The sequence below is a fragment of the Malaclemys terrapin genome, chromosome 1 (genome assembly GCF_027887155.1).
Source record: "Malaclemys terrapin pileata isolate rMalTer1 chromosome 1, rMalTer1.hap1, whole genome shotgun sequence".
Lineage (NCBI taxonomy): Eukaryota > Metazoa > Chordata > Testudines > Emydidae > Malaclemys > Malaclemys terrapin.
Window position 1 is genome coordinate 108,385,929 of NC_071505.1, and position 27,862 is coordinate 108,413,790.

General features: G+C 44.8%; 1 protein-coding gene across 3 annotated transcripts in view; it reads left to right on the top strand.

Moving 5' to 3' along the window:
- Positions 1-23,601, top strand: part of TMTC1 (transmembrane O-mannosyltransferase targeting cadherins 1) — a 213,673-nt gene extending 190,072 nt beyond the window's left edge. For all 3 annotated transcript variants that reach the window (XM_054034732.1, XM_054034741.1, XM_054034751.1), the window contains 7 exons: positions 8,875-8,977; positions 12,555-12,690; positions 15,390-15,534; positions 16,108-16,245; positions 16,875-16,997; positions 17,998-18,075; positions 19,068-23,601. In XM_054034732.1, coding sequence (XP_053890707.1) covers positions 8,875-8,977; positions 12,555-12,690; positions 15,390-15,534; positions 16,108-16,245; positions 16,875-16,997; positions 17,998-18,075; positions 19,068-19,208 — 864 coding nt within the window. In that variant the 3' untranslated portion in view covers positions 19,209-23,601. The remainder of the gene's footprint in view (positions 1-8,874; positions 8,978-12,554; positions 12,691-15,389; positions 15,535-16,107; positions 16,246-16,874; positions 16,998-17,997; positions 18,076-19,067) is intronic.
- The last annotated feature ends 4,261 nt before the right edge of the window (positions 23,602-27,862 follow it).

A 27,862-nucleotide genomic window follows, 5' to 3' on the forward strand; every position in this document is an offset into this window, starting at 1 on the left:
TAAGGAAGGAGAGTCCACTACCTCCTTAGGTAACCCATTCCAGTGCTTCACCACCCTCCTAGTGAAAAAGTTTTTCCTAATATCCAACCTAAACCTCCCCCACTGCAACTTGAGACCATTACTCCTTGTTCTGTCATCTGCTACCAATGAGAACAGTCTAGATCCATCCTCTTTGGAACCCCCTTTCAGATATTTGAAAGCAGCTATCAAATCCCCCCTCATTCTTCTCTTCTGCAGACTAAACAATCCCAGTTCCCTCAACCTCTCCTCATAAGTCATGTGCTCCAGCCCCCTAATCATTTTTGTTGCCCTCCGCTGGACTCTTTCCAGTTTTTCCACATCCTTCTTGTAGTGTGGGGCCCAAAACTGGACACAGTAGTCCAGATGAGGCCTCACCAATGTTGAATAGAGGGGAATGATCAGTCCCTTGATCTGCTGGCATATATAAGGGCAATAAGATATTCTTTGTCTTGTTCTCTATCCCTTTTTTAATGATTCCTAACATCCTGTTTGCTTTTTTGACTGCCGCTGCACACTGCATGGACATCTTCAGAGAACTATCCATGATGACTCCAAGATCTCTTTCCTGATTAGTTGTAGCGAAATTTAAAGCCCCCATCATATTGTATGTATAGTTGGGGTTATTTTTTCCAGTGTGCATTACTTTACTTTACATTTATCCACATTAAATTTCATTTGCCATTTTGTTGCCCAATCACTTAGTTTTGTGAGATCTTTTTGAAGTTCTTCACAGTCTGCTTTGGTCTTAACTATCTTGAGCAGTTTAGTATCATCTGCAGACTTTGCCACCTCCCTGTTTATCCCTTTCTCCAGATCATTTATGAATAAGTTGAATAGGATTGGTCCTAGGACTGACCCTTGGGGAACACCACTAGTTACCCCTCTCCATTCTGAAAATTTACCATTTATTCCTACCCTTTGTTCCCTGTCTTTTAACCAGTTCTCAATCCATGAAAGGATCTTCTCTCTTATCCCATGACAACTTAATTTACGTAAGCGCCTTTGGTGAGGGACCTTGTCAAAGGCTTTCTGGAAATCTAATTAGACTATGTCCACTGGATCTCCCTTGTCCACATGTTTTTGACCCCTTCAAAGAACTCTAATAGATTAGTAAGACATGATTTCCCTTTACAGAGACCATGTTGACTTTTGCCCAACAAGTTATGTTCTTCTATGTGTCTGACAATTTTATTCTTTACTATTGTTTCAACTAATTTGCCCGGTACTGACATTAGACTTACCGGTCTGTAATTGCCGGGATCACCTCTAGAGCCCTTTTTAAATATTGGCATTACATTAGCCATCTTCCAGTCATTGGGTACAGAAGCTGATTTAAAGGACAGGTTACAAACCATAGTTAATAGTTCTGCAATTTCACATTTCAGTTCTTTCAGAACTCTTGGGTGAATGCCATCTGGTCCTGGTGACTTGTTACTGTTAAGTTTATCAATTAATTCCAAAACCTCCTCTAGTGACACTTCAATCTGTGACAATTCCTCAGATTTGTCACCTACAAAGGATGGCTCCCTAACATCCTCAGCTGTGTAGACTGAAGCAAAGAATTCATTTAGTTTCTCCGCAATTATTTTATTGTCTTTAAGTGCCCCTTTTGTATCTCGATGGTCCAGGGACCCCACTGGTTGTTTAGCAGGCTTCCTGCGTCTGATGTACTTAAAAAACATTTTGTTATTACCTTTTGAGGTAATGATTTGCATAATGGCATAGAGAGTACACTTAAAAAGTTTGTGGATGATACCAAGGTGGGAGGGGTTGCAAATGCTTTGGAGGATAGGATTAAAATTCAAAATGATCTGGACAAACTGAAGAAATGGTCTGAAGTAAACAGGATGAAATTCAATAAGGACAAATGCAAAGTCCACTCCACTTAGGAAGGAACAATTAGTTGCACACATACAAAATGGGAAATGACTGCCTAGGAAGGAGTACTGCGGAAAGGGGTCTGCAGGTCATAGTGGATCACAAGCTAAATATGAGTGAAACAGTGTAACACTGTTGCCAAAAAAAAAAACAAAAAAAACACAGAAACATTCTGGGATGTATTAACAGGAATGTTGTAAGCAAGACACAAGAAGTAATTCTTCGGCTCCACTCCACACTGATTAAGCCTCAACTGGAGTATTGGGTCCAGTTCTGGCCACCACATTTCAGGAAAGATGTGGACAAATTGGAGAAAGTCCAGAGAAGAGCAACAAAAATGATTTAAGGGTCTAGAAGACATGACCTATGAGGGAAGATTGAAAACAATTGGTTTGTTTAGACTAGAGAAGAGAAGACTGAGAGGGGGCATGATAACAGTTTTCAAGTACATAAAAGGTTGTTACAAGGAGGAGGGTGAAAAATTGTTCTTAACCTCTGAGGATAGGACAAGAAGCAATGGGCTTAAATTGCAGCAAGGGCGGTTTAGGTTGGACATTAGGAAAGACTTTCTAACTGACAGGATAGTTAGGCACTGGAATAGCTTGCCTAGGGAGGTTGTGAAATCTCCATCATTGGAGATTTTTAAGAGCAGGTTAGACAAACAACTGGACTAGATAATACTTAGTCCTGCCTTGAGTGCAGGGAACTGGACTAGATGACCTCTGAAGGTCCCTTCCAGTCCTATGATTCTATGGTGACAGCTGGTTTTAATATTAATTAATTTTCAATAATTAGAAGTACTGGTCATAAGATTGTCAGGACAATTAAACAGTATAGTGGCGTAAGGCCATATGCCCAAAGGTAATGTCCTTAGCTGTAGTTCCCTTGACTTAGAAATGCTAAGTCCACTAATAATTGATCTACTCCACATACAGTTTGTCCATCCTCTTGTGGGTTGACTAAGTGGAGGGGGAAAAAATGGTCTATACAGTTTCCCCAGATGGTAACAACTTCCTTGAGCTTTTTAACACCTCCACATTTCAAACCACACAAGATTAATAGTTGACTCTGCAGCCCTTGTACTGCATACCACTTACACAAACAGACCTGTTGACTTCCATGGGACCACTCATGCAAGTAAGCACTATTCCACATGATTAAGGGCTGCAGAGCCAGACCCTAAACGTGCAAAGCTCCTTGAGGAATACATTACAGGAAATTCTGCCAGCATTGGCCTGATGATATATGTGTGGGAAGGAGAAACTAGATCTCATTTTTCAGTTGCAGTCTGATTTCTTCCTTTTAAAGAAATGTATTATTTGTAGTTCTTAAAAGGAATTAAGTTCATGGCCTTTATTCTTTCTATTGGAGCATAGTTTAGATCACACATTTTTGCACTGTTGGATACTTTTAACACACAATATGCAAAACTTATCCCAGTAACAGTTTTTTAAAAAAACACTGTGTGTAGCTGTGGGGGAGCGAGTATTTCAAGAATTTTATCTCGCACATGTCTGAAAAGGGGGCTGGAGTTGCTAGAAGTTGCACACTTAATTAGCTCTCATGAAGTTACCATGCTTATGACAAACTGCTGTGTCTGAGGTTGTGTGTGATGGCTAAAGAAGGAGAGAGCAGGTGGGAGTGACACAAAGAGATGGCATCTTGATTGCCTTGGTCCTACACAGTATCTTCCCCAGTAATTTGAGAGCTATGAATCTGAAATAGGGCTTAAAGTTCCTTTGCTCCTGGCTTTGTAAAAGATGCTCTTAAGAAGAAAGTTTAATGCTCAAGGGAATTAGTACAGACTGCTGTAATTCAATGTCTTCTAGTCCCTTGTAAGGTGACTTTCAAACCAGAGCAGACTCAATAAGAGAACACTTCTACAACACAGTTTCACTCAGTCAAAGCTTCCTAGGTTCCCTTTGCTGTTTATGAAGATATTTGTGCCTTTAAAGCGAGGATGCCTCTCTCACTGGGAGCCCAACTCCTCCCTCTGCTTGGTCTCAGTTGCAGCTCGGTGTTTGTGCCATGATATGTTGCCATGGAAATGGTTGTGATGTCAGAAAGTGTGATATCACCAGTTTTACAGTGATGCAGCTCTACTGCTTTCACTGGAGTATGTCCTGATTTACTCCAGTCTGAGCAGGGTGGCCAACTCTCATGGGTTTTATCCTGTGACTCATGGTATTTGGTGTTCCTTCTTCAAACTTCAGCTTCCGGAGTCAAGTTGTTTTGTGAGAATCTCAGCTTTTGTCTTTTTTACAAGGAGATTTGTAGCTCTTGTTGTTGCAGAGAAAAGCCAGAAAATGTGACCTGAACGTACCCTAAAGGCTCAGAAGGCAAACAAAAAGCTCCCAGAAATTTTTTGTTTAAATCTCATAAAAATCTTGACAAATTTATCAGTTAATCTCCTGAGTTTGGGGGGCCTACCTCGTGATTTTTGAAGGGTTGGGGTTGGCAATATGGACAATCAGGCTCCTGTGACTGCACTGCGGTACCATTTAGGAGAAGATAAGCGGTGTGGGAGAAAGTTCTGCATAATGCCCTGGGCATACCCTTCCAGATTCCTGACCAGGACTTTGGAACTGCCAAAGAGGTCTCACCAGAGAACTGTGCAGTGAACCCAGCGCACGCTGGGACAGGACTCTGTGAGTTGTCAATGCTTTATGGATACCTGTGTAGTACAGACATGATAACATCCCATAGTCGTATATGTCATTGAGTTTGATTGATTTGAGACCCCATTAATCTAGCATAACATAACTGCTTCTTGGTTTAAACATTGCTTCTATGATCAATAAACTCAACAAGGAAAACTTGCCCCACTCAAAAAGAAAACAAAAGTTATAGTCAGTTGAGACAAAAAACAAGCATGTCTCTCTGAGGCCTGGTCTGCACTAGAAAATTAGGTTGGTTTAACTATGTTGGTCAGAGATATGAAAAAATCTGTTAAGCTGACCTAAATTCCTGTGTAGACAGTGCTAGGTCAACAGAAGAATTTGCCTCTTGGGAGGAAGTGGGTTACCTGTGCCGCCGGAGAACCACTCCCATTGGTGTAAGGAGTGTCTATACTGAACTGACACTAAACTGGGAGGAGTGGTAGATACGCTGGAGGGTAGGGATAGGATACAGAGGGACCTAGACAAATTAGAGGATTGGGCCAAAAGAAACCTGATGAGGTTCAACAAGGACAAGTGCAGAGTCCTGCACTTAGGACGGAAGAATCCCATGCACTGCTACAGACTAGGGACTGAATGGCTAGGAAGCAGTTCTGCAGAAAAGGACCTAGGGGTTACAGTGGACGAGAAGCTGGATATGAGTCAACAGTGTGCCCTTGTTGCCAAGAAGGCTAACAGTATTTTGGGCTGTATAAGCAGGGACATTGCTAGCAGATCAAGGGACGTGATCGTTCCCCTCTATTCGACATTGGTGAGGCCTCATCTGGACTACTGTGTCTAGTTTTGGGCCCCACACTACAAGAAGGATGTGGAAAAATTGGAGGGAGTCCAGTGGAGAGCAACAAAAATGATTAGGGGGCTGGAGCAAATGACTTATGAGGAGAGGCTGGGGGAACTGGGATTGTTTAGTCTGCAGAAGAGAAGAATGAGGGGGGATTTGATAGCTGCTTTCAACTACCTGAAAAGGGGTTCCAAATAAGATGGATCTAGACTGTTCTCAGTGGTACCAGATGATAGAAGAAGGAGTAATGGTCTCAAGTTGCAGTGGGGGAGGTTTTAGGTTGGATATTAGGAAAAACTTTTTCACTAGGAGGGTGGTGAAGCACTGGAATGGGTTACCTAAGGAGGTGGTGGAATCTCCTTCCTTTGAGGTTTTTAAGGTCAGGCTTGACAAAGCCCTGGCTGGGATGATTTAGTTGGGAATTGGTCCTGCTTTGAGCAGGGGGTTGGACTACATGACCTCCTGAGGTCTCTTCCAATCCTGATATTCTGTGATTCTATGAAGAACTGCAGCAGTGCAGCTGTGCTGTTGTAGCATTTTAAGGGTAGACAAGCCCTGACACAGGATTTTCTCCAAAAGTTGCCCTTTGTTTTAGTTAAGAATTCATGATTCTAACTGTGCTCCTTATTTTCCCTGGTAGAATACAAGGGGGTGGTAATTCCATATAGGGATATGCAAACTGTCCAAACTGAACATTTTTAAGAGTGTTTGTGTGTTATCACAACCTATCTTTTCTGCTGGCTGACCTTTATCATGTAAATGTGAAAGCACTTAACCATGACAGTCATTTGCTTTCATCAAGTCATATTTTTTCAAATGCCATTAATTTCAGCTTCCCATTTCTTAAATGAATATGAAGAGGAGAGCTGGTGCATTTAAAAAAAATTAATGGGCCATATTCTACTCTCAGTTACACCACTCTAGATGCAGAGTAAGTCCAGTGAATAAGCTCTGGGATTCACTGATGTAATGATTGAGAGCAGAATTTGAATCTGTGTTAAGAAGCAAAACCATTCTGGTCCACTCCAGGTATTAGGAAATTCATCTGTAAGAAGATACTACAGCCAACATTTTTCAGTGCCCAGCTTGGCACTCTACAGTGGCCTATTTTGAAAAGTCCTGAGCACCCAAAATGAGGCCCCTTTTAGAGTGTATCAACTGGGGCACCCAAAATAGCTGGTCACTTATGAGTATCTTGGTTTAAAGATCCTTGTAACAAAGCATAGTCAGTTATTTGCAATATATATATATATAATTGGGACTAAAGTGGTGCAATGAGTTAATAGCCTTTTGCTATTTTAAACTTGGATTCAAATCCTGGTTGTGAAAATCCCTCTTGGTGGTCTCACAAGATTATCAAACAGCTGATCTCATTTGGGAGTCTCAAGAAAAGGCCGTGGTCTGTCATTGCAGTGTTGTTCCAGATCATTAAGGTGCAGGAACAGCAACAGAGCTGGGTGGTAGAAATTTGCACAGCATCTGCCTGCACCATGTTTGGCTCTCACCATTAAAATACCTCCCTTTCACAAGCATTAAATAATATCACCCACAGCAAATGTATGAACTGAGCGGGGAGAGAAAAAACAGTAATTCTTTAACACTCTTATGTATGAGCAAGCAGGTAGTTTTCTCATGCCAGCTGGACTGCTGTGGGAAGTAGAAAACCTTATAATTGCTGTTCGATCAGAATTAAAGACCTTATTCCCCTCATAGCGTCTGGCTGCATACTCATGAAATTCACACTAGCTAGAGTGTGGGCAATAGAGTGCCTTTCGTACGCAAGATGTCGCCAGGTGCATTACAAAACAAAGAGTTATAGCCTGATTTTCCAGAAATGCTGAATACCTACCCACAGATCCCATTGAAATCTATGGGGAGCTGCAAATATTCCTTCAGGTCATTTGATATTGGTAATGTAGTTACAGGGGTGTGCAGACGGAATAGCAGCATGTATTCAACAATGACGTAGAGCAGCCTTAGGGTGTGTCTACCTACAATACAGAGGCTGCAGCAGCGCAGCTATGGTGCTCTAGTTGTGCCACTACAGTGCAGACACTTCCTGCGTCGATGGAAGGGGTTTTTCAGTTGATGTAGGTAGTCTGACTCTCCTAGAGGCAGTAGCTAGGTCGATGGAAAAATTCTTCCATCGATCGAGCTGCATCTACAGTGGAGGTTAGGTCGACCTCACTACATCACACAGGGTGTGAATTGTTTCACAGCCCTGAGCAATGTAGCTACAGCGACCTAAATTTGAGGGATAGACCATGCCTTAGACCAATGATACTCAGACTGCGACTCACGAGCCGCAAATGGCTCTTTAATGTGTCTCCTGTGGCTCTTTGCAGCACGTGATATTAAAAGAGTGTGTGATTTAATTATTAACCAGTCTAAGTTATTAACCAACCAGGATGCTTTTACTATGTTATTAACCAATTAAGTTATCAACTTGCACTAAGTTATTCACTTATTTGCTGTGAGAATTCTATCTATGTACAAAAACTAAATATTTCCCCTGTCCTGCTGTTGAAATATGAATTGTACTGTAGTAAATTAATTCACACTATTGTGGCTCTTTGGGGTAATATTGATCGCTAATTTGTCTCCTGAACCACTGAGGTTGGAGTATCACTGCCTTAGACCTTGGAACCCATTTTATTCAACAATCCACACCAGGCACTGCAGGGATTTCAATCTGAATACTTTCAGAGGGGCACGTTAAACACACACAAATGAAAGTTTCATGTGCCCCACCCCCATTTCTCTGGAGACCTCTGGCGGGGGCACCCTGCAGCAAGGAGGCAGCAACTCCCCCGGCAGCTGCCCTCTCCATGCCCCTGCAGCTCAGGGAAGCAGCAGGGTGGCTGGCTGCAGGGTCCTCCCCCCACCCTATAGCTGCAGCCTGCGGCTTCTCCTTCCCTACTGCTGGAGTCTCAGCGCTACTGCCTGCTTTGCAGGTGAGGTGAGTCAGAGGCTGGAGGCAGAGGCAACACCTGGGACTCCCAACAGCAGGGAAGAAGCTGTAGCTGTCGGGGGAGGAGGAGCTCCGCTGGCAGCCAGCTGCCCTGTTGCTTCCTCCCTCCCCGGGGCTGCAGGAACACCTGGGGGCAGTGCCCCTGGTTCTCTCCCGCCCACCCCTTTGTGCATGCCCCTGACACCAGGAAACCATTCAGGACTGGAACTGAGTGAATAATTGATTTTTGGCAACATTTACCACAACTACCTCCTGTTGTGACTGTATGGGGAAGTGGAGGTAATTGCTAGTACCCCTGTGAGGTAACAGTTGGGAAACATTGACTCTGGGTGAAATCCTAGCCCCACTGAAGTCAATGGAATAACTTCCATTGCCTTTAATAGGGGACAAGAGTTCACCCTATGTGCACAGCTCCCTGAATACTGAGATGAAATGACATGGACTGTTGAAATTCGGTGTGATGATAACAAGGCATTTCCATGATATATCTGTATGCAGTAACAAAGCTGGTATTACCACTAATAACAAATCTTTGTTTGTTTAAGGAACAATTTAAAGAAGCCCAGGAGGTTTATCAGGCTGGGATAGAGAATTGTCCAGAGAGCTCTGATCTGCATAATAACTATGGTGTTTTCTTAGTTGATACTGGTAAGTGAGATGGAGCTGGCAGATTTATGTTACTGGCTTATTTGCTGAGTTGAGTGGGTCTGGTTTATTTAGTAGGGTATTTTTTAGAGATTGTCAAGGGCTCCCAGAGCAGAGGATGGACACACTTACATTGTAGTTTGTAAAACTCCAAATAAATAAATACAGACTGTCCCTGCTCTCTTGAGACTGACCTCAGTGTTAGGGTTTGAAGAGATTTGTAACAAATGCTAACACTGTACAGCAGTGCTTCTCAGTGTGTTTCCTGCCACATTTGTCTCACCATACCAGTGCCTGCAGCTATATTCTCGAGGATGAGCAATGCATTACACAGTGGCCTGACGACCGTGTGATAATTTCCCCAAGAACGCATGACCACTCAAAGCCAAAGAGAGACATACAGACACACCCATGTCACTTTCATGGCTGTTTGTGACTCTGCTCAGTGACAAAGTTGCTCTAGAAGAAGCTGAATGCCACTGCTGTAAAATAAACAAAGCTTTGAAACTACAGTCATTTGGCAAAACAAAAACTTAGGACTCTTGTGGGGAGAATGGATTTCTCAGCGGATTGGTAATGGGATACAGAGCCTTTCACTTCTACACTATTAGTTCAAATCCAGCTTCCATGGCCCCAGGCAGTTCCTGGCATCCACATAATAAAAATCACCACCCCAACTGGATCTTTTATTGACAGTTTTAGAAGCAAGGCCAAGTTTAGACAGACACAGAGACTAAACTACCCTCTCGCTACTAGAGGTGGTCCCTGCAGAACCCGGGTTGAGACATTGATGAAGTACTGCAGACTAAGCTGGCATAGCTGATACCCACTCTTTGCTTCAGGCTATGCTGTTTTCACAACTCAAAGTTAGAGGGGCAGACTCAGTTAATACTTGGAAGGGAGTCCTTGGAAAGCCAGGATCTAGCAAGAAGTGGTGTTTGTGATTCTAGCATTCTTCTCTCTGAGTTAGTACTGACTCCTCACTCTTGTCTGATGTTAGTGGGCACTGTGCTGCTGCCAGTAGAAAACAAAAGTGCTGAGTATGTGGGGCCATGAAAGAAATCAGGGTGTTAGGTGCAGAAGTAGAGATTTTACCCTTGTGTCTTGGCAAAGTTCAAACTTCCCTTCCAGTCCGAAACTGTTGTATGAAGCTGCCAAAATGCCCTATTCCATTCTTGAGGTTCCATTTCAATTTAGCATAAATCCATTTCTCTTTGCACTTGTTCATTCTGCAAGAGGAAAGGGTAACTTGTCCCTGTTCTGCGTGTACACACACACACACACACACACACATGTGTAAAGCATTCTGTTGAGGATATGACCAAGTCTGAAGACAACTGCACAATAAAGTTATGAATGTTTGAAAAATGGCTACTGCACTTATGCAATGGAAAATTGTGTTAAGTCACAGGTTGTGTCCTCACTGAGAGTTAATTTGAGCAATCTACTCTCATGTTTACTCCTCTCCAAATACCCTACCTTGAGTGAGAGTAGCCAGGCTGCAAATAACATGTGAGCTGCATAGAGTGATTGGATTAGCAGCTGATGAGATGCGCTAATTTGACTTCTCCTTCTCGGCCAGCCAATTCAAATTAGAAGCACCACTGGCCTTAAACCACAGGTTTTTGTGTGTGGGTAGGGCTCAAGTTAGGGACAACACTAAAGTTAAAACTCATATTATCTCTGCAGTGAAGACAAGCCCTCAGTGGGCACACCGATAATGAGATGCACTCCTCCCTCCTGTGTAAACCTATTAAATGTGCACCTAATATGTAGGCATTAATTGGCCTTAAAGACTTAAGTTCTCTCACTAGCTGTGGCTTAAGTACTTATGCCACTGTAAATATTAAGGCACTTTGAAGATGGTCATTTACTCATCAATGGGGGCAGAGCTAGGCCATCACTGAATATTCTATCCTGAAGGGCTATGTCCTCTTCTGGCTTTGAGGTATTTTAAGTGCTTATGATTCTCACTATGGATTTCTCTCTTGCTTTCCTTTAAAAATTCAGGGAAATAGAACAGAAAAAAATGTTAATGTAAGTTTTATGTGGTACAGATAGGTATTCCCTACCTTTTTGTGACTAAGTTTAGGTTCTAGCCCTGTTGCACATGTGTGCTGTTTTTGATTTCTGTTTTTTTTCTGGCTAAAAATGCAGTTTAATTAAGTGCTGTTCATTGTGAAATGGTTTGTCATAAAACATGTGAAGGGACAGAGCTTCAGCAGCTGCAAATAGACATAGTTCCCTCTACGGTGATTTACACTAGCTGAGAATCTGGCCCAAGATATGCAACATAGCTGAGTTAACATCTACTGAAGTTTTCATATTTGCATTGCTGGGATGTTGGTGATTTCAACTATGCCTATGCTTATTTTGTAGTTAATATGCAGTGTGTATGTGCATAAAGTATGGTGAGATCCTTCAGTATGAAAGGCAGTATAAAATTATTATAAATACAAATTCACTCCCCAGGACTAGCAATCTGGCACCTTTCTTCAGCACAAAATGAACTTCAGCATTTTTTTTTAAACATAAGGCACAGAAGAATGATTATAGTTTTTCAAGTAACTTGCACAATATTTTGTTTTGTATTTGTGTTTGATCTAGTGGATTTCAGAATCGCATTTGTTATTTCGCGTGTAGATAGGTAAAATACAGTGACACAGTGCCACCCAATGGTTCCTCTGAAACATAGACATCTTGATGATATTCTACAAAACAAGCATTTTCTACCAATACATTCTAAACCCTGGAAATAATTGCAGCAGCGTGAGGATTAGTGATCTGTTGGAGTCTGCCTCAGGTGCCTTTTGAGTCCTGAGTGCAAAGGCTGTGCGTGCCCTCAGCCACCCAAAAGGGAATCAGTAGCCTACCGTTGTTGCAAACTGCGGGGTAGGTTATTGTTGTTTGTGTATGGCTGCTGGATTTGAATCTTTTTTGCCAAATATTAAAAATGTGTGTTTGTCCCATGTAGCCTTCACAACAGTAATTCTGAGTGGAAAGAAGCGATAACACTTTAGGGGAAGGATTGAAATACCCTTTCTCTAAGTTTTGACTATATTTATTGTCAAATTAGTTTTTAGTTACTATTTTTCTTTTTCCAGATTACCTGGATTTGAGAGACGACTTCTCTCTGTTCCCATCCTATGAGCCTAACTGTCCTTTCAACTGCTGCTTGTAACCCAGTAGCCACTTGCTGCTCCCACTTTCTATCAGAAAAAAATTATTTCCCTCAGTAGCCAAATTCATTTTAAAACTGGAGCTGTTTGCCCTGTCTACATTTGTTTGCAGCCTCTGTCTTTTACAGCTGGCTACATTTGTGCCTAAAGTTAACTCCTAAATCTCATTTTTCCCTTACTCTTTTATTTGAATGGCAATTTCCCTTTGTGCACAATTTCAAGAAGAGATGAGACAGGATTTCTCTCTCATGATGGTTCCCACTTTCCAAGTACACTGAAGACTGATGAAAGGAGTATTTTGCAACTGATGATGATGATTCTAAAGAATCAGACGCCTGATTTAGTGCTGAAACTTTTGAGACTTCCATAAGGCATCAGCCTAACAGCCTTTTGCTTTGCAGGGGCTCCTGAGAGAGCAGTGTCCCACTACCAGCAGGCCATCTGGCTCAGCCCAAACCATTACGTGGCCATGGTGAACCTGGGCAGGCTCTACCGCTCTCTGGGGCAGAACAAAGAGGCTGAAGCTTGGTACAAACGGTAGGTAATAGAAATAGGATGAAACTTAATAGTGCAAAGTGGTCATGCACTTAGGGACTAACAAGAATTTTCCCTTTAAGCTGGGGATGTATCAGTTGGAAGCAACAGAGGAGGAAAAAGACCTAGGTGTACTGTGCGATCACAGGATGACTATGAGCTGCCAATGTGCTGCGGCCATGAAAAAGACTAATGCAGTCCTAGGATGCATCAGGCGAGGTATTTCCAGTAGAGACAGGGAAGTGTTATTGACATAATACAAGGCACTGGTGAGACCTCCTCTGGAATACTTGGTGCAATTCTGGTCTCCCATGTTTATGAAAGATGAGTTCAAACTGGAGCAGGTGCAGAGAAAGGCTACTAGGATGATTTGAGGAATGGAAAACCTGTCTTATGAGAGGAGACTTAAGGAGCTTAGCTTGTTTAGCCTAACCAACCAAAGGCTGAGGGGAGATATGACTGCTCTCTCTAAATAAACATCAAAGGGAAAACACTAGGAAGGGAGAGAGTTCTTTAAATTAAGAGCCATTGTTGGCCCAGGTACAAATGGATATAAATTGGCCATCAGTAAGTTTAGGCTTGAAATTAGATGAAGGTTTTTAACCATCAGGTGAGTGAAATTCTAGAGCAACTTTCCAAGGGGAGCAGTGGGGACAAAAAACCTAACTTGTTTTAAGACTGAGCTTGATAAGTTTATGGAGGGGATGGTATGATGGGGTTGCCTAAAATGGCATATGGCTCATCCATGACATTTATTAGCAAATGTCTCCAATGGCAGGAGATGGAACACTAGAGGGGGAGGGCTGAGTTACTACAGAGAATTTGTTCCTTGGTGTCTGGTGGTGGGTCTCACCCACATGCTTAGGTTCTAACGGATCACCATATTTGGGGTCAGGAAGGAATTTTCCCCAGGTCAGATTGGCAGAGACCCTGAGGGGGGTTTCAGAGTAACAGCCGTGTTAGTCTGTATCCGCAAAAAGAAGAACAGGAGTACTTGTGGCACCTTAGAGACTAACAAATTTATTAGAGCATAAGCTTTCGTGGACTACAGCCCAGTGGGCTGTAGTCCACGAAAGCTTATGCTCTAATAAATTTGTTAGTCTCTAAGGTGCCACAAGTACTCCTGTTCTTCTTCCTGAGGGGGGGTTCACCTTTGTCTGCAGCATGGGGCATGGGTCACTTTCTGGTTTGAACTAGAGTAAATGGTGGATGCTCTGCATCTTGAAGTCTTTAAATCAAGATTTGAGGTCGTCAGAAACTCAGCCAAAGTTTAGGTACCTAGTACAGGAGTGGGTGAGTGAGGTTTTGTGGCCTGTCATGTGCAGGAGGTCAAACTAGTTGAATAAGATGGCCCCTTCTGGCCTTAAAGTCTATGGGTACATCTACACTGTGATAAAAGACCTGCTGCATGGCCGCAGCTGGCCCGAGTCAAGTGACTTGGGTTGCAGAGCTATACAATTGCAGTGTAGAGGTTTGAGCTCAGGCTGGAGCCCAGGTTCTGAGACCCTGTGAATGGGGAGGGTCTCAGATCCTGGGCTCCTGGCAAAGCCCTAACATCTACACTGCTATTTTTGGTCCCGCAGCCCCAACCCCGCATGTCCGAGCCAGCTGACCCCAGGCTCTAAGACTTGGTGCTACGGGTATTTTATCGCAGTGTAGATGTACCCTTTGAGTCCGTGATTCAGGACGGGAGGCTAACTCCTCACTCATCTCCACCCACATCCAGTCTTTGTTACAAGACCTTACGAAGATTTGTTAGACTTTTACTCTTCCAGTGCAATGTTGGGTTCTTCTGTCACTTAGCTGGAGGGAATGAATATGTTCACCATTGTTGCTGTGTCTTGCTGGTATTTGAGAGTGCGCACCGCCCTATAATTCAGTTGACGATCAGCCAGCCTGGACTGTTCAGCAAGTGCCTTGCTATGCTCCTCTTGAGCCCAGCCCCAGGACATCCTCTGCTACCTTCAGCTGCAGGGGTGTTCTGTTTATGAGCTCAGTGGTTTCTGGTTGTTGTTAGTAATCCGTTAATGCCGTTCACATGACACTAAAAGCATTCCAAGGAGGGACGGTCACATCTGTATTAGAGTATGTCACTGCCAGGCAATCCTACACCTCCAGGAATCCAGGCCCTCTTCAGGGAATCTCCTGTTCTGCAATACAGCACTGTACTGTGTGCTGAACAAACAGCTTCTTGGAGATTTTCCTCCCAGTGCGTCAGAGGGGATGGACTTTCTTTTGCCTCCTTGTTGGAACACCTCCCTTTTCTTACCTGCATTGCCACCCTCATCCCACAGCCAGTGGTGCTGGAACCATTTGTATAGTGAGGGTGCTGAAGGCGGAAACCATGTATTGGGGTTGATAACACTACTTCAAGCCAGGGGCTCTGGCAGCACCCTTAGTTCTAGCACCACAGCTGCAGATTTCCATTCCCTTCAGAGCCTGTCCCTTCTGCTCATTAAGGCCAGCGGGATTGCTGTTGGGGGCACTCCCTCCTCCCATCAGGGACTACGAATGCAGCCTCTACCGTCTTCCCTTCAGGGCTGGCTTGGAGCAAAAGGTCAGAATGGGACCAACCCTCAGGTTCTGGTCTGGCAGTGCAGAGCACTAACCTTTCCAAGGCAAATTCCACAGCCAATCCCACTCTTGTCTTACGCTCTGATCCCAGCATCACCTGAAGACATTTCCTTCTTCCCAACATGTAGAGCGTTGAAAGTATCGCGGAAGGCGGAAATTCTGTCCCCACTGGGAGCTCTCTACTACAACACGGGGCGGTATGAAGAAGCTTTACAGGTTTACAGGGAAGCCGCAGCACTGCAGCCTTCAAACAAGGAGATTCGACTGGCCCTGGTGAGTGTATGACGAGAACATTGGTGGCAGGGGTATGTTAGTATTTAAAAATATTATCCAAGGCGTGGAGGTTTGAGGGGGTTCAGCCTCAGCCTGGCTCTCTTTCCACGTGGATGATAATTACTGTGAGCTTTCCCTAGAACAGGCAACTGAGCATGTCTTGGTTTTAATTTTGTCCTGAGGCAGGAAGGGGTCTTCCTCATCTGTGTCAAAGCCCAGAAAATTGGCCTCCAACTCTTTTTTCTTCTCAAACTGTTAGGCCCCACATTCTAGCTGAGGAGGACCAGAAGTGACTTGCTCCAGAGCCAGCCAGTCATTCCTTCTGTCCTCCAGGTGCTGCTGAACCATTGCCTGTTAGCACTCCCACCTCCTGCCTTGCCAGAAAGCACGATGCCAGGACTAGACGCTGGGTCCCGGGCTTAGTAGTGCATGCTAGCAGGGCCACTGTATTGACTCTGATCTTACCAGCCAAGCAGGCTAGCCTAAGTTTTCACAGCTCTTTTGACATCAGTGTGTGACGAGAGAGGAGTGTCATAAAAAGGGATGAAAACTCTGTTTACCATTGATCTCTAGGCACAGGTTTTAGCAATGATGGGACAAACAAAGGACGCTGAAAAAATGACTAACCATATTGTGACAGAAGAGGCCGAGTGCCTAGAATGCTACCGCCTTTTATCAGCAATCTACAGCAAGCAGGAGCGTTACAGCAAGGTACCATGAACTCCGTGTGCTGCTGTCCCACACACACACAATCAAAGATCTTGGGATGAATTTTAATCTCTGTACAGCCAAAGGCTAGATCCTGTCCTGAGACGTGTGTAGCAAGGGGCGTGTAGCCACATCATGACTGATACAGTTTGTGCATGCACAATAGCTGGATTGCTTTATATGATGCTTCCGTTCAGCTAGGTCAGTGTTTCTTAAACTTTTTGATCCCAGGGACTGGCGTGCTGCCTTTCTAAACTGTGTCAGGAAAATCTCATGGACCGGCGCCAATCCACAGACGGGTTGTTGAGAAACACTGGTCTAGGAAATAGGATTGAAGGCCAAAGGCTTGATTTTTTTTTTTTTTTCTCAGAGGTGTTGAGTACTCAGTTCCTATTGACTCCAGCTGCTGGGGTCTGGTCAGCATCTCAGAAAATCCGGCTGTGAGGTGCTAGAATTTAGGTTTCTGAACGTGGTAAAGGTCCACGAGCAAACAGAAATTTGGGGAGCAGGGTGGTGATGCTGTGTATTGCTCAGTGGCTCATATGCTCCAATATCATAGTGATGGACACAGCATAAGAACCTGGATAGAATAGAATATTGTGTCCCCTCTCTCTCTCTCTCTCTTTCTGCAGGCCCTTGAAGCTATAGATAAAGCTCTGCAGCTAAAACCAAAGGATCCAAAAGTCATATCGGAGCTCTTTTTTACTAAAGGAAATCAGCTAAGAGAACAGAACCTTCTTGACAAGGCTTTTGAGGTATAACAAGTAACTGCTCTAAAGCACATGGCTATGTTTATAGTTCAAGAACTGAGCTCACTAGCTGTAATTAATAATCTGCAGAGAGCATACATGGTGCTTGTTCACTTATAGAGCTCATCTTGTCACCATATAGGACAGCTGGGATTATGGAAGGGTAGTATCAATTCCATAGTTAAAGTTATAACAGTGTTCTCTCCCCCTCCTTTCCTTTTTGAAATACTCCTACACAAAAAATCTCTCTCCAATTTGGTAGATTTACTTATGGAACCAGGGATAGCTCTCTAGCTATTCGAGATCATAAGTTTAAGTCCTGAATCATAAGGTTTAACACCCTGTCCAAATATTCTGTTATAATTAATTAGAACTCTGAGTATACTTGTTATCCATATAAATGTCCAGACGCTCTTTGAATCCTCCTCAGTTATGATGTCCCAAAAATAGAGGTGATCCTCAGAGTCCAGAAATTCTTTTAATGATTTTTCCCCATCTTTGTAGAAGCAAAATAAAGGGGTAGGGGGGAAGCTACCTACAGTCCTTGTTAAATCTGCACACAGGTATCCATGTTGTAAGAAAGACTGCAGCCATTCAGATGTTAAAACCTTGCCAATGTTCTCTCCCTCCCTGCACATACATGCTGATGTGGAGTTATGGGGATGCTTTTCTTATAAGGTAAATACTGTGTGCAGAAGGGAGCTGTGAAGCGCAGAGCATCCCTGCAGGTCAGGATCAGCAGAAGAGAATGCACTGTCCTGGAAGTTGCCTTGATTCCCTGCGGGACTCTGCAGACAAAGCAAATTCCCCCAAATAGGCCCAAATAGGGGAAATGGTCACTTCATTTGTCTCCACTTAAGACTCTGAAACAACGCACATTTTGTATGTAAGAAAAATCAAGAAAGAAGACAACAAGGGAGTGGTGTGGGGAGTCATTTCCTCCCTAATGTGGCTTTTAGTCAGGGATACAAGCATCTTAACCTGAAGACATTTCATATTTATTTAGAGCTATAAAGTGGCTGTGGAGCTGAATCCAGATCAAGCTCAGGCATGGATGAACATGGGAGGGATTGAGCATATCAAGGTAGGAAAATCTCTTGCTTTTCTGCAGGCTGTCAAGTAAAGGGACTATTTCTGTCCTTCGAATACATTGCTGAACTTGCCCTCAGGCAGCTAAGAAGTGCGTGTTCAGTGTGTCTTTTTTTGTCACCCGCTGAGTTGGATCCAAAGAGGGTGCGAGTCTGTTACAGCCCCAGCTAGAGATCCTGGCTCTAACTCAAGTTGTAGAGATTTGTGCCTTTAACTCTGGAAATCTCTAGTTCAGTCCCTAGTGTGTTGGTCAAAATGGCTGTCATCACACAAGTATCCAGTGGATCTAGACACGACATGCGGGGTGGGGGCACCTGGCCTGAGCAATACATCAGAGGGAAAAGCAGCAGCAATATGGAACCCTGAAGGGCTGTCTCCCTTCAAGAAAGGTTGATAGTTCAAGAAGTGGTCAGGAAAACGTTGGCGGTGGAAAGGCTGGGAGCATAGTCTGTCTTTTGAAAGGGGTGCACCTTCATTAGCGAAGCTGTGCTTAGCCCATAATCTACAATGTGTGTTTTTAAACTGGTGGATAAGTATTCCCAGTCTATGCAGTCGAGAATCAGCCCTTTAAATTCCGCCTTACCTAATCCACTTGATGATAGTGTCTAATGCATAATACTGACACCAGTTGATGGAAATATGGTGACAAGACATGTGATTTCATACTTGATGATTACTGTAGCATAATTATTCTGAATGTCCTAAAGATATTAGTTTAACTCATATTATACATATCTTCTACTTGGACATTATAGCCTTGTTTAAATCTGCTTCTTGCCATGTCCCTGTTGATCTAATTTAGGCACAGAGTGAGTTCTTCTGAAATACCAGTTAACCAATTTAATAATGAGTGGAGTGTTGCTGTTTCAAAACATGTCAAACGCACTTTATAAATTGCTTTCTCCATCCATTATGGAGCTTGCCGGTCTCAGGCAATGATGTTTCAATGTCAGAGAATATGAATGACTCTTTTTCCCCCTTTTATAGGGAGACTACATCAATGCACGTAGCTATTACAAGAAAGCTTTACAGCTGGTTCCAAACAGCAAGCTGCTGAAGGAGAATCTGGCTAAACTGGATCGCTTAGAGAAACGATTGCAGGAAGTCCAGGAGAAAGATCAGACGTAGCTAGTGGAAGGAGCTTTGTGCCCCTTGCAGAAGAAAGAGAAGTGGAAGCCCATTGGCAGAAGTGACACAGAAGGAGCTGTGATGTGACTCAGAATTAAGGAGGGCAAATTTGGGGCGCACATTTGTGCATCACCAAAGTTGCTGGAGACCCTTCATTTCTATAGGGTATGCTGAAGAATGAGTGAAAACCCTGTTTTAATCAAGATTTATGTTTGGGTTGGATGCATATCACTGCCATTAGTGCTGTAAGTGGGAGATGCACCTTTGATGTCCTGGTCTCTCACTTCCCAAGTGGGTGGGCTGTAGAGGCAAAGTTCTTATCCACTGGCAAGGGATGGAGCAGTGCCTCTTGTTAGTCAACATTCACCCACTTAAGGAGTATTATTAATGGTCTCTAAAGCATGCCCCATAAAGTCCTCCTCAGCCAGGATGATAGTGACAATGATCAGCAGAGAGAGTCAAAAGCCGTTACAGGGTTAAAGCTGGGAGAACTGGTGGCCATTTTTAGATCTCCAACAATGACTTGAAAATGACCCCAAGGAAATGGAGAATTATGTCTGGACATGGCTGTCTCTGAAAGTGATGATTCTCTGACTAGGGATGCTAGTCCTTTAAGAAAAAACCTCAGTTGAATGTTTTACTCAGAAGATAATCATTTTTGTAACTATTCAAATTCATGATATCACAGAATTGTCAGAAATCACATGACTTTTTTCGCCCAATCAGAATTATAATTTCTATGAAAAAATTGGAACTGTCCAATGGAAATGTGGAATTCTTTAATGGGTCCATCTCCCTCTTCCCCCCCCCCCAAAAAAAATATCTATATTTTTAAATATTGAGTGGAAAGGCAAGTTTGCTTCAGAATATGGACATTTATTTTTGAGTGTTATTTATTTTTAACTTATAATAAAATGTTTAATATATTTTACTCTGTTTATAAGAGTTGGACAACATCCCTCACAGCTAGCAATGTGGCCTGTGATTGTTGCTTTTATTGTATAAAGTTAGAAAATACAGCACCACAAGGTTGTGTTTGAATAATTCTCCCTGCTGATATTTCTAAAGCAATTGGATGTTGGACCAAATTTTCATTACAGCAATGCCGCGCCCATTGATATGTAGGGTTGCACCAGTTCAGCTGAGATGAGCATTTGATCTGTTGTCAATAGTAGAGGTAGCTGAGAAGGTTGGATGGGGCAGTGTAGTGATATCCTGCCCTTTCACTCTGGACAGCAGCTCATCTCTCAAGTTTATTGTTTTCATCTTAGCCCCCATCATGAGACCATCATACAGTTTGATTGCCATGTCTTTGCTGAAGAGAAGCCCAGGTCATGGAATTAATAGCGGGTGGTTCAGGTTGGGACTGAAGTGCATTGATACAGCTCTGTCAGGGAAATCTTGCATGGCAATGTCCCATGGCTTTAACCAGTGTTAATAGGGTGTCACTATCGTGAACTCTAAATGCACACAGGAGTAAATTAAAGAAGTCTCCATAGTTAAGCATAATCATGTGATGATGTTGTAGGTCTGTCTGATTTATTTAAGGGGGTTGATTTCTAATTGCCACTTTTTGTAGGTAAAATCACAGACAAAAAATAAGAGTCTAGAAATCAACAGGGTACCACCCAAGCACAGTGGGTGGGTGGGTTCAGTGGATCCAATGGCAGGATTGAAGCATAACCACATAGGGTTCTATTCAGTACCCAGGTGATGCTGAAGAGTATTAATTTGGTTTCTGCATGTAGCCAGGTGATTCTTTTTTGCGTTCTTGCTCATGTACATTCCACATTAGATTTTTCCCTCAGTGGTATCTGTCGGGCCAGCTCTAGTCCCCTCTGGTGCCACACCCTCTCAGTTCTTTCTTACCACCCATGATGGTTGCTGGAACAACTCCTCTTGTTCGGCAAGGCATTTTTCAATGGTTTCTTCTCTGTATCCTTGTTTATTAGTCTTAGTATAGTTGTAGTATAAATAATACTAATGTAGATAGTTAGAACCGCTCCTTTATCGTTGAGGGGCTCCCTTCGCCCCGAGCATGCTCCTGTCCTTGGGCTTCAAACCTTGTGCATCCTGTGGCAAGCCTATGCCTGTGAGAAACCCACACTTCAGTTGTCTGAAGTGTCTGGGAGAGGCTCAAATAAGAGATTTGTCAGAACTTTAAGCCTTGTATGAAGAAAGACAGGCTAGACTGAGGACTATCTTAATGGAAGCCACTCTAAGACTGGCTTCGGAGCCAAGCTGCTCAGATTCGGCACTAACCACTTTGGCCTTGGTGCTGCGTGTATCCCGGCAACATTCTCCATCTACAGTGCCAAGGAAGAAACATAAAAAGCAGTGCTCCAAGAGAGGGCGTTTGCCAGTGCCAAAGAAAGGCAAGCAAGGGGAAGGCAGTGGAGTGTGACCCAGGTCGGGCCACTCCTCCACCCCCGGTTCCATGGCAGAACTATCAACTCCACGCAGAAGGTTGAGTCTAGTACGGGACTCCCCACCAACACCAAGAAGTCATTTTGTGGCACCAGCAGAATCACAGTACCTTCAACCCAGGAGGCCTTTGCAGTGGCCAGGGACTTATCATTCCCAGTACCGCTGACTCTGATGGGACAACCAGTGGCGGCGGGGACAATGGCCTCTGCAATGGCCATGAGGCGACGCTCTTGGCTGCAGTCCTCGAGGCTACCTCAAGAGGTCCAGCGGTCGATTCAGGACCTCCCTTTCGAAGGCTACTTGTTTTTTTCGGAGCAAATGGACACAAAGCTCCATGGCCTGAACAACTCAAGGGCTACCCTCAGGTCCCAGGGCCTCTATGCTCCGTCTACTTCAAGGAAGCACTTCAGGCCTCAACAGCCAGCCCATTTTTGGTTCCACCACCAAGACACAGGACTTGTTCAAATGAAGGAACAGAGGTTACAAGTGCCATCAACTGCTTTCATCCACTCAATACCAAAGTTGCATAGGTACTCTAGTGGACCCAAGCAGGCCTTTTGAAGGTGTGCCCGAGGGCGCTATACCAGTTCCCGCTTCGGATCCTTCCTACCCTTTGTTTTTGGACGGACTTTCCATCTTCAGCCCAGCGTGGTCCCACATGACATCAGACCAGTGGGTGCTAAATACATTGGTGTATGGTTATATTCTTCAGTTTTCATTCACCGTTCCTTCCCGCCCCCTATCCTGTCCCTCTTCAGGGACCCTTCTCACGAGCAACTCCTAGCCCAGGAGGTGCAGACCCTCCTACTGGTGAGGGCTGTGGAAGAGGTACCTCAAAAATTGAAAGGGAAAGAGTTTTACTCCCAATATTTCTTAATCCCAAAGGCCAAAGGGGCCTTCGTCCCATCCTGGACCTGCGTCGCCTCAACAATTATCTCAAGAAACTGAGGTTCCACATGGTCTGTCTGCCTCCATCATCCCCTTCTTGGATTCAGGGGACTGGTATGCTCACCTCGACTTAAAAGATGCTTACTTTCACATTTCCTTCTTCCATGTCCTCAGAAGATTCCTGAAGTTTATAGTAAACCAAACTCATTTCCAATTCACCATTCTCCCTTTTGGCCTGTCCGCAGCCCCCTGGGTTTTTATGATAAGTATGTTGGTGGGAGCAGCCTTCCTCAGAAGGCGAGACATTCAAGTCAGTATCTCGGGACTGGCTGATCAAAGGTCGCTCAGAGGCCCAAATAAAGAACAGCTGGTTTGCTGGTTTGAGATACATAGGCTGAGCACTTGGCCTGTTGATAAACAAACAAAAGCCGACTCTCATTCCAGTATAGAGAATACAGTTGATATGGGGCAGTGCTCAACTCAACCCAGACCAGAGCCTTCCTTCCAGAGAGTTGGAATTGATATCCAAGGTCAGGGCCCACCCAATCACAACAAACTGGATTTGCCTCAAGCTCCTGGGACACATGGCCATGTTCACTTATCTGGTCTGGCAGGGGTGCCGACTCCATGGGTGCTCCAGGGGTGGAATACCCATGGAAAAAAATTAGTGGGTGCTTAGCACCCACCAGCAATAGTGGTGCTGCAGCCCCAGCCATGGATCAGCAGTTCCTGAGCAGCCCCGTCTCCACCGATCAGCTGGTAGGCTGCTGCACTAATCAGCTGTTTGGCAGGCTCCCCTGCCTATCAGCTGTTCTGCGAATCCTGGGCTGGCTGCAGCAGAGGCTGACCCAGTCCTACTTCAGCCCTCAGTGGAGGGTGGGGCCCCTCCTCCAGCAGGCTCAGGGAGCTTCTCCAGCCAGGGTTAGGGGTGGACGAGGGTGGGGAGTGCAGGGCTCCCTCTGGTCTGCAGAAGCCCAGCCTGATCAGCAGCGGTGAGACCCTGCTCATCTGGGTCGCCCCGCCGCCTACGTAGATCTCCTGGGCAAGTTCTAGCTCCCAGCTGGCTCCACTAGGTGAGTTCAGGCAGAGGGAGCCTGGCTGGGGGTGGGAGGGGCCCCCTGCAGTGTCGGGGGGGGGGAGGGAAGTCCACCATGGGCACAGTTTGGGGGGTAGGCTGGCATGTGGCCTCACTGCCTCTGCCTTCCCCCATTTCTGCCAGTGCTGAGCTGCTCTGCTCTGCCTGGGTGGGGAAGTGTCTGTCCCCAGGGGTGCCATTTGGGGGTGGGAGGGAAGGGAGGCTGTCCTGGCCCCCCAGGATAGCAAAAATCTGGGGGCAAATTTGTCTCTCTCATCCCTCCCTTGCACCCATGCATCTTTCAGTGCCAAATGAGTATTTTGGATAAAGTTAAATAGGCATTGACAAAATCAGCCAAAACAGAGTTTTTCCATGATTGATTTAAAATCCCTTCCCCTCTCCAATGCTCAGTTTTATGTCTCTTGACCCTTGTGATGTCATCATTTCACTAGTTCTCCTGTTATCGTAGGCTTTGTCTGGACTAGCATTTGTCCTCCTGTTTAACTGATTGCCAATTGCTTGTTACGTGACTGTAAATGCTAATCTAGACGCAAACATTTGCAGAGTATCAGAACATGGGGGCTCAGCCTCGGGCAAACCACAGAACTGTGCGCTCCAGAACAAACATTTCTGGAGAGCCTCAGTTAACATAATTAGCATTTATGATCAATTAGCTCAAATTATAAGAGGACAACCAAGTCTAGTCTAGACAAAGCCAAAGCATGAGCCCCAGGCTAGACAGGACCTGGATTTTTAATATAAAAGGAGGCAACATAAATGTATCTTCCCTCCCCAAAACAAACAAACATATAAACAAACAAAAAACACCTAGGCCCCCAAATCGTCATGCCTTTTTTACACATCAGAGGAAAATCAAACAAAGGCACAGTCTCAATTATTGCCCCTTTACAAATGACCCTTAAAAATGAAATGATCCTTTACATTCCTGATTCCCCCAAATCAGGGTAACTGCCGACTAGGTGGGGCTGAAAGACTGGATCTGGCTGTGAAAATTTGTCCCTTTCCACTGTTGCATGTACATATAGAACAGAGAGCTGCGAGCACAACAGAATAGGTTAGGGTAAGAGAAAGCTGATTAGGGGAAAGAGGCCCTCAAAAAAACCTTGTCTTGAAAATAGCCACAGGGGTGGTTTAGTAATCAAGATTTTTGTGGTCGTTTAAGTGAGATACAGTCTGACTGAAACAATAATGTAACATCCAAATTTTTTTTTTTTTTACATATACGTGGGGCTCAAACTATGGCTCTGATGCTGATATTATTCTCTCGGGATCAATCGTGGATAATTTCCACCACCCATTTCCCTTTTGGGGAAGCAATATTTAAAAATCTATTCAAGGACTGGGGTGCAAATTTAGGCCATTTGATCAAGAGGCTCCCAATATATGTCCCTCCCCTGCATTATGAGCTTCTTTTAATTTTCATAGTACTCTAAAATCCACATGCATAATGAGATTATCTAAGATATTGGTACGCCACAACAGGGGCAATGGTGCAAGTTTGGAGTAATTTGGTTCAGGCATTATTCAGATACTGTCCCCCCTCCCCTCCCAATAAGAAGAAGATTTTAATATTCCAGTTGCTCTAAAATTGACGTGCATAGTGAGATTACCTTGAACAATGGTATTCCACAACCGAAACTGAAGTAGAAGGGAACTCCCATTGAGAGGAATGGGTCATTTCACACACCCAGAGCTATTGTGTTAGACTATTCATCTCTTTGGAGAATCCTAATTCATCTGAGTATACCCCACTAAAGTGAATGGTCCATTCCACACATGAACAGTACTCCTGTACTGCAGAGGGGTGTGCAGAGCCCCTTCGTTTACACTAGCTCCCTGAAGTAGATACAAAATCTGGGGCTCCCTGCTATTCCTCTTGCTGCCTCCAGCTGGTAGATGTCTCCTCACAGCCCATCAGTTACCATCCTCCTTTCTTCCCATGTCCCTTCCAGCCCTACCAGGGGCATGGTGGGGCCAGGAGAGCTGGTAGCTAAAGTGGCAGATCATTCCCCTCCCACAGGTGCCCTCCAATCATGCCCCCTCACTAAAACCTCTTCCTCAAGAAACAAGGGAAATGAACTGCCCAAAAATGTGGTTAATGCAGGCCTTGTTTACTCTACAGTGCCTTTGCCAGTATAGCTATGCCAGCTAGACTCACCCCTGCTTAGTATCTTTTCAATTCAAGAAGTGAGTTTCAGATTCTTACTGGCACTGCCAGTCTGACGTGCATTCTCTGGCTTGTCAGATTGGGTTTACATCTGCTGGGGAACCACAGCGACACTCATTAGACTGCTTCCCAGGCTGGGGACCCACCTGTGGTTCATTAATTTTATACCAGTGTAACTCCACTGATTTCATTGGTGTCGCTCCTGATCTACACTGCTACAAGTGAGGAGACAATCAAGCGAGGCACTGATTCCAAGCACCCATGGAAAAAAATAGTGGGGATTGTCAGCATCCACCAACCACACCCATTCAGCTGGGCTGCCATTCAGCTGTTAGGCAGCTGTCATGAGACCTTGAGGGAAGGGGCAGAGCAGGGACAGAAAGAGGTGGAGTGAGGGTGGGGCTTCGGGGGAGGAGGTGGAGTGGGGCGGGGCCTTGAGGCGGAGTGGGGGTGGAGCACCCACCAGGAAAAATGTCAGCACCTATGTGGTATGGCATGCAAGGCTGCGCCTCCGGCCCCCGGAAGGCGTGGTTAACTTCAGTGTACTCACTGAACAGATGCCACTTAGACTCCGTACTTACAGTTCCACCCTGGTTCTCGCCTCCCTCGACTAGTGGAAGGACCCCCAGTTGGCAATGGCAGGTGTTCCCTTTATCACCGCCCAGCCATCAGTGTCCCTAGTGTTGGATGCTTCAGACCTAGGTTGGGGAGCCTACTCAATCCCCTCAGGACACAGGGCCTGTGGTCACAAGAAGAACTCTCCCTGCATATGAATGTCAGGGAGCTCAGAGTGGTCCACTTAGCTTACCAAGTGTTTCTTCCCCAGATCATAGGCAAGGTAGTTCAAATACTGACAGACAACACCATGGCCATGTTCTACATCAACAAGCAGGGAGGAGCAGGCTCCTCCCCCCATGTCAGGCCATGTCTACACTACCGGATAAATCGTCACTGCTGCAATCAATGCAGTGGTGTCAAATTTAGCGGGTCAGGTGAAGACTTACTAAGTCGATGGCAGAGCGTTCTCCTGTTGATATCTGTACTCCACCTCCCCAAGAGGTGGAAGCTGTGTCGACGGGAGAGCATCTCCTCTTGATATAGCGCAGTGTAGACACCACTGTAAGTCAACCTAAGTTATGTCAACTTCAGTTCTGGAACTTGCGTAACTGAACTAGCGTAATTTAATTCGACTTACAATGTTAGTGTAGACCAGCCCTCAGAAGGCCATCCATCTATGGGACTTCTGCATGAAGCACTACATCCACCTCAAGGCTTCCCATCTTCCAGGAGCGTGGAACACCATGGCAGATCACCTCAGCAGATCTTTTTCCTCTCATCACGAATGGTCCTTTCACCCAGAGGTCACCAGTTTCATCTTGCAAAGGTGGGTATCTCCCCAGGTGGACCTGTTCGTGACCAAGCAGAATAGGAAATGCCATCAATTTTGCTCACTATGCCAGCATAGCCCACACATCTTCCTGCTCCATGGACAGAGCTCCTATTCTGTGCATTTCCTCCAGTTCCTCTGGTACACAAGGCCTTTCTAAAAATCAAGCGAGACAAGGCGAGAGTTATTATAGCCCTGGCATGGCCACGCCAACTTTTGTTTGGCACACTGCCAGACTTATCAGTAGCACCCCCGCTATCGCTCCCACTCCGCCCAGGCCTGATCTCACAAGACCATGGCTGTTGATTCCTCCCAAACTTCGAGTCCCTTCATCGACTGCATACAAGCTCCATGGCTTAACCCGGAGGAGCAAGCCTCTTTGGAACAAGTTTGACAGGTCTTGCTGGGTAGTAGGAAGTCATCCACTAGGGCTACCTACCTCTCCAAGTGGAAGCATTTATCAATATGGTCGTCCTAACAAGGCCTTTCTCCAACTCAGTCTATTCTGGACTACTTGCTCCACCTAAAACAACAAGGTCTGGCCCTTGCATCTATCAAGGTGCACCTAACAGCAATTTCAGCCTACCACCCGCCAGTGGGCAGTAAGCCAGTTTTCTCTCACAAGATGACAATCCGCTTTCTTAAGGGTTTAGAGAGACTTTATCCTCAAGTTCGTGAACCAGTTTCCC